Source organism: Gavialis gangeticus, unplaced genomic scaffold (assembly GCF_001723915.1).
Source record: "Gavialis gangeticus isolate Ggan-Ray unplaced genomic scaffold, GavGan_comp1, whole genome shotgun sequence".
NCBI lineage: Eukaryota > Metazoa > Chordata > Crocodylia > Gavialidae > Gavialis > Gavialis gangeticus.
Genome location: NW_017729024.1, coordinates 152,021,738 through 152,029,252, shown reverse-complemented (window position 1 = coordinate 152,029,252; position 7,515 = coordinate 152,021,738). Strand labels below are relative to the sequence as shown.

The following is a 7,515-nucleotide window of genomic DNA, read 5'->3' as shown; positions in this document are numbered from 1 at the left end:
GTGTGTGTGTGTGTGTGTGTGTGTGTGTGTGTGTATATATATATATATATATATATATATATGAGCAACTGGAGTTGCAGCTAGCAGTTATATATATATAGCTGCAACTCCAGTTGCTCTTATATACATATGAGTGGTGTTTCATTTTAATCATGGAAAAATGTGGAGGGTAAGGCTAGGATTCAGAGAAATCTAGACAAGTTGGAGAACTGAACCAAAAAAAAATCTCATGAAGTTCAATAAGCACAAGTACAAACTCCTGCATTTAGGACGGAACAAATGGTACAGGTTGGGGACCGACTGGCTAAGCAGCAGAAAAGGACCTGCGGGTTACAGTGGACAAGAAACTGAATATCAGCCAACAGTGTGCCCTTATTGTAAAGAAGGCTAACAACATAATGAGCTGCATTTGGCGTGTTGCCAGCAGATTGATGGAAGTGATTATTCCTCTTTATTTGGTACTGGTGAAGCCACATTTGAAGTACTGTGTCCAGTTTTGGGCACCCGACTACAGAAAGGATTTGAACAGATTGGAGAGAATCCAGTGGAGAGTAATAAAAATGGTGAGGGGGCTGGGGAACATGACTTATGAGGAGAGACTGAGGGAACTGGGCATAATTAGCTTAGAGAAGAGATGACTGAGAGGGGATTTAAGAGCAGCCTTCAACTACCCGAAGGGTGGTTACAAAGATGGAGCTGGATTGTTCTCAGTAGCAGACGACAGAACAAGGAGCAATCATCTCAAGTTGCAGTAAGGGAAGTTTAGGTTAAATATTGGGAAAAACTTTTTTACAAAGAGAGTAGTAGTAAAGCACTGGAACATGATACCCAGAGAGGTTGTGGACTCTCCAACCCTGGAGATTTCCAAGACCTGGGTAGACAAAGCCCTGGCTGGGATAAACTAGTTGAGGTTGGTCCTGCTTTGAGCAAGTGGTTGGACTAGATGACCTCATGAGGTCCTGTCCAACCCTAATTTTCTAAGTCTATGATTCAGTTCACTGTGCTAAATAGCAATGTGCTATATGTAATTTTGCTATTTCGTGGCCTCATCTTTCTTGAGTGCAAAGGTGATCACTAAATGTTCTCTTAGCCTTGTTTTGCAGGTGGCTATAAATTAAATTTATGAAAAAGCCTCCTTAGAATGGTATATAGATTTAATAGATTTATAATAGAACTACAATGTTAGTGTGGAGGGTGTACATGGAAGAAATGCAGTGAAAGTAACAGAAAAGTTTAATAATACAATTCCTTCCATAGTCATTTCATGTCTGTGACTCGACACTCTGGGTTATAAATTATATAAGTGAGCTCCACAGTAAATAAAACCTTAAATGAGAAAGCAATTCAAGTAGTGGTAATAAAAAGGTATAGATTTTCTACCCCTCCTACCCCAAAATTACAGGAAATATTTATTAGGAGGCAGGTTGTGATTTCCTGTTTCTCTTATGTCTTTTTACAACTGTCACCATGTGGCAACCCTTTGTAAAAAGTAAAAAAAGTAATGTGAGGTTGGGAAATGTACTCTTTCATTTATAAAGAAGAAAAGCCCCATGTTATTTAAAACCAATTATGAAACAGTTGATGTGATATCACATACACTGTTTCAATAGTAACCAATATTAAGGCAGCATATTTGCCCAATATTCTATTCTTCTTTATTGCTGCCATCTGGTTGTTATGTATTATTCAGTGAAATGATTTCATTACACCCGAGAGAAATTAAACTTTGGCTTGTTAGCTGTAAATTATTAGAGAGCAGAAATATCTTAGTCATTACCTTTGATCTAAGGTGCACAGGTGTTAACAAACATTATTGATATAAATGTGGGGGGCATGTGGGACCCATACACATTTATGTGCAAAGGCTGTAGAATCAGAAAGCTATAGTACAACGTAGCCTGAAAAGTAATTAATACATGCTCATGCATATACACACATACTCTCCTAGTAGTTGTTAATGCCCCTCAGAGCATCTGAACAGGTATTTATGGTATTTAGAATGAAGTAATTCTGAGTTTTAAGCCTTCTTCTACTATATGATCCAAAATTCCTTAAAGCTAATAGAAAACCTAGTATTAACTTCAATAAGACTAATAGATGTGTATCTGAAAGGTTTGTCTGAACCAGAGAAAAAAGTCTGGAACAGCTAGTGTAGAGTTAGCTCCCCTTGTGGCCATTTTTATTCTGTACCCAAGTGCCTTTCTGTGGTGTCACTTTAGATTCTCTCAAAAATGTATTAGTAGATTTTCAGCCACTGTACAAACTAATACAATGCAATGGACTTCTCTGAATGCTGGATTCCTGAGAATCTATCACTGCACTGCCCAGCTAATCTGAGTGTAAGATCCTTGGGATAGTGAGTATGCCAACAGGTACTGCATCTTTTGTACAGCACTAGGCAAACAGAACTTGAACACCAATCCATTGATTCTTTCTAATAATTTAATGAAGTTTGTATCAGGCATCTTGGGTTCAATAAATAGATCTATAAGTAATGGGTCTAATCCTGCAATCCTCACTCAAGCAAATTTTCACCAAAGACTGCAATCTGGAGCCTGATAATTTTACAGTTCATATTATATTGTTATTCCTATGTTATTAAGAGCCCTGTTAACATGCACAACTTGCACGGTACAAACTTGCAGAAAGGTGCCCTTATATACAACCTGTTTTTGACTGTGTGCCATTCTAAAAAATTAAGACAAGATTTTTCCAGCCATGTCATCACAGATGGGCCCAAGTCTATTGTTTATTAAACTTATTCAATCCCCAGTTTTTAAAGGATTTCACGGGTGCAACTAAGGTCAGAATTTGGTTGTACTTCTCCATACAGCAATTTCTCTATCTTCACAGATGCTGAAAGCTCAAAATCTTCTAAGTCATCTCAGATGTCAAATTATAGTTGACACTTTTGTAATTACTCTTGGTTTTTTGTTTCTCACATGCTGATAGTCACTGGAGAGCGTTACAGCTGTTTTATTCACTTCTAGACATGCACTTACCAGAAACTGTAGCAAAGGAACTTTGCAGCTGTAACACTGAGGTAAGCACTAGTGCTGAGTGGTAGAGTTTCATGGGCAAAACTCTAGATGTAAAGAATAATGAAACAAAACCTAAGCTATCCTACATATATCTACTGACAGATATACTCCAGCTATGCTAAATTATACAGCTTCCCCCAGGCTTCTGACAGAACAGTCATAATTCACCTCAGTTCCCAACATCTCATAGGTATCTAAAGGCTGAGGTAATAGGTCTGTGTAATCAAGTTGGAAAACATCTGCCAAAGTAAACCTTTATTTAGTGCGTACTATACAATATTTATAGAGCAAAGCTATGAACACTGCCTGAGACATTTTAAGGACTGAGAACTGAACTATGCTTTCTGGATGTTTATTCTGACTTTTTCCGACTGTTCCTCTTACTTGACAGCATTTAACTGGCAGTCAGCCACGAAAGCTGTTGTCTAATTACACTGCATATCATGATCTTGCAGCCCCAGAGATAAGATTTTTACTGCAGCATAAATGGATTTTAAATAGTTTTGTAATCTAAGAAAATTAATCCCCAAATTAAAATATTTAAAAGAACAAAGCGTTGTGTGTCAATAGTAATTATTATTTGTTTAGGAAAATGTGGTTTTGGATGAGGAACTGATTTCAGAGGTTAAATACCTTAATATTTAACAGGCTACAATTCAGTGGGCTGGCTGGCTGGCTATCCCTTTAGGCACAGCATGAATTTATTCACATGTAATTATATATTTAGACAATATCTTAATGATACTACATGCTTACACTGAATCAGTCCAGCTGGGGATCATGGCAGTGTCCTGATTACTTAGCCACATGTGAAACAGGACCTATGCTTTTCACTTAATGTGTTGCCAGAGATGCTTTGAAATACAAAACATGGTAGGTTGAAATCATTTAATACAAGATGGGCTTTCATGAAGCCATTTAAAATTTGCATCATTAAGAAATGAGCAATACTAAACAAAAGTGTAAAACAGTTTCCCCTTTTCATCAAAGGCTATATATTTAAGGAGTTTTGCTTTTAAAAAAATAATCTATACTGTACTTCAGATACCGTCTTAGTGAGTTAAAGAAGCTGCTATTTTTAGGAGATTTTGCTTTCCTTTACCTTACACAAACCTTGCTGACAGAGTATTTCTAGATCTGATTTTAATCTGACTTGAATTAATATGCCAAAGTTTACCCACTTACCTTGTATTTATATTTGCTGTTTAAACATTAACATTCATCAAATCTGAAAACAGCTGTGACGTTAAGTTTGAATATGAATAATCCTTTAATACGCTCGTGCGCTGAGTGTAAAACAAGGAGAAACACACACAACACCAGAACCTGTAGGCTGCAAAGAAGAGCTGTCCCTGAGCAAGCACTGGGGTGGGGAGGTTAGATACTGAACACATGTATATATTTCAGCGTGTGCCCTCTTCTCAGTTAGGAATGCTACTGCAGATATTTATGCAGCTGAGTAACTTTACTCATAAGAACAGTCACACTGGATAACTAGGATGTCTGTAGGAGTAAAACCACCTTTTTACCTAAATGGCCCTAAATGTTTACAGGATCAGGCCCCAAATTCTTATCATTCCCTTTCTGCCCCAGTACATTAACACAAACCCCATTTTATTGTTCATATGAGGTGCACACAGATATTCAGAACCACATTCCTGGGAAACATAATAGTCTGGTCTATTAAAAAATAAGGTCAGATTAATAATATCAACAGCCAGACTTCTTCAAAAAGAAGACTTCCGTGTATGATGGTATCTCATAAAAATATTCTCTATGAAACATGACAGTATTACATGGTAAATACATTCTGCTTTGACACCTACAGCATTTACAAACATAGGCTGAACACTGCCAACTGTGATCATTCAAAGATCATGAACATAAGGTGCTAAGTGGAGCCAGTAAGAGCCATAACAGAGGAATTCAAGAAAAATATACATACTATGACCATTTAACAAATAATGCAATACAGGAGAACTAACTAATCTTACTTTAACATGCCACACTACATCCTGCCAAATCACACTCTATACTTACTAGTTCAAGCAGTCCCCTATAAGCTATCCAGTTGTTTTAGTTTAGTAGAGGGTGTTCCCCCTATGTATATTTGGATTTACAAGCAACCGACCTGAAACCAACTAGTTGCTCTTTACCAGTAAAATCAATTAAAGGAGCTTTACTCAAATGTTTGTATGGTAGGGTTCCTCCCCCTGCAACATGCTATTACACAAGGATGTAGTCATTTAAAGTTACAATGCAATATATTGTGACTTACTACAGTTCCCCTAACTTGAGACTGTGCAGGCAAGAAAGTGAATAGAGGTTGCATTTCTCAAGCTTGACTACCAAAAACTATATTACCCGAGGCAGAGGCACACTATTACTAGAAGCCTAATTAGGACTAGAGAAAAAGTTCACTCTATGGGTTCACTCTAAACTCCGGCTACAGAAATAGCCTTCTGACTTTTACTTTGAAATTATTTCTTTGGAGGAAAAAATGACAATGAAATGTCTGTGAGGTCTGTGTGAATTCAGCCCCAGATGTTTACGACGCAATAGCAGTGCAGCAGCGCTGCAATCCGAGAGCTCGCCCAAGAAAGCGAGTACAAGGGGACACCACGAAGCGGCACATATGCTATTGACAAGGCAGACATGAGCATCATGTTACCAGCGAGGAGGCAAGGCAAAGACACATAGCAGCGGTGGTGCCTCGGAAAGTTAACTTCATGGGCGCGATCGCTCCAAGCCAACAACATGCGGGGACAGAAATCAAAACCAGAGAAACCCTTTTCAGCGTGTGCGTGTGGACAGGCCAAGAAGGGGAGGGGAGGGCTGGATCTCGGGGAGCTGAGAGGGAGGTGGGAAATCAAGGTATTGTTTTCAAACACAGCCCCCCACTATTTTAGTGGCAGCGGAGCCTTCTTTCCCGACTCAGGAGACAAGGTCCATTCCTCCCCCCACCTCCCTTTACAAACCTTTCTAATTTGCTCGCCCCCCTGCCAGCCAAGGAAACAAACTGTGATCGCTCAACCCATTTGCAAACCAAATTTGCGGAGGGAGAGGGAGATCAGGAGATAGGCAGGCAGAGGATGCCCAGGGCAGAGCCAAAGCAGCCTGGTACCACCTCTCCTCTCTGCGGAGGTGTCACCTTCCCGAGCAAGTGGCTTGGAGAAGGCGAGGAGCCGGGGGGGACCGGGTCCCCGGGCTCGGTGGGGAGGGGGCAGAGCCCCGGGGGCAGGGGCAGGGGCAGGGGCAGGGAGGGGTGGGCACTTACTGTAGGGGCAGTTCTCCTTCTTGGTCCCGCTGACCTTGCCGTTCTTCTCGATCTTGAGAAAGTATTTGTTGTAGGAGTAGAGCTTCCTCCAGCGCACGTCTCCCTGGAGGTGGTTGTAGCTCCGCACGTGTCTCCCCGCACTGGGAGGCGAGGAGAAGGACGAGGACGAGGACGAGGACGAGGACAAGGAGGAGGAGGAGGAGGAGGAAGAAGAGTTGGTGGCCTCCGGGTACCGCATGTCCTGGCCGAGGTCATGGCAGGTGACAGCCACGGAAGACACGAGGAGCAGCAGCAGGAGGCAGCAGCGGCGGCGGCAACGGCGAGGCAGGTGGGAACAGGCGGAGGCACCATTTGTCAGCATCCATTTGCACATTGTACTGGACCTCTGGGCGCTGGAGAGAGGCTCGTCAACAGAAACATGCTGGAAGGGGAAAGCCGGGGAAGGGGCACGCGGAGAGCTGGTGCTGCCCGCTCCTGCTCAGCCCCCTCTCCGCTCTGATCTGGCCTGAAGTAAGTGCACCAACATCCATAACTCAGGGGACAAAATCGCCTCCGAAGTCGCTGCCTTTTAATCCTTCGGGTCCTCCCTCAGAGAAAGAGTTTGCCGGTTTCTTTGGGGGGGGGGGTGCTGCGGTTAATCCTCTTTCCTTTTGGTCTCTTCCCCCCCTCCCCAACCTGGGAGAGGCACTACTCTGGCCCACTTTCTCGCCTGCTGTTAATCAGCTGAGTTCTATAGTCTTCAGTGAAACTAGGTCAGTTTACACATGCTGGCAACTTGTGTGTTCTTGTCTGTAAATATACTCAGAAAAGGTTTATGTTCTGAGTTATAAGGAAGCAATATAAACACTACAACTGTGGAATATGGATTTGGAATCTTTTAATATGAAGTGTCAGATGGCTTTCAGGTTGCCAGTGAAGAAGATATCACTTGGTTATAGATTTCAGCTAATCATGGAGGGCCCATTCAAGACCCCGTGTAAGCTCCTTAATTCAGGGATCAATTGAGGCTTATATGTTGTGAGATGCCTTCTGCATCGGCCTGAAAAGAATTGCTAGTATACTGTATAAAGTTTTCCTCTCTCTTCAATGGTTGCTACATCTTTCCCAGGATCTTTCCCTGCTTTTCTTACAAAGAGATGTGTATTGTTCAAGAGCCTTTCCATTTTTAAACTTGCTTAAGACTCTTACTGTAGAAAA

At 41.5% G+C, this 7,515-nt stretch overlaps 1 protein-coding gene across 1 annotated transcript in view; it reads right to left on the bottom strand.

The window, feature by feature from the left end:
- Positions 1-6,978, bottom strand: part of FGF10 (fibroblast growth factor 10) — a 104,867-nt gene extending 97,889 nt beyond the window's left edge. The window contains exon 1 of the mRNA XM_019517891.1: positions 6,319-6,978. Coding sequence (XP_019373436.1) covers positions 6,319-6,691 — 373 coding nt within the window. The 5' untranslated portion in view covers positions 6,692-6,978. The remainder of the gene's footprint in view (positions 1-6,318) is intronic.
- Between the last annotated feature and the right edge of the window lie 537 nt (positions 6,979-7,515).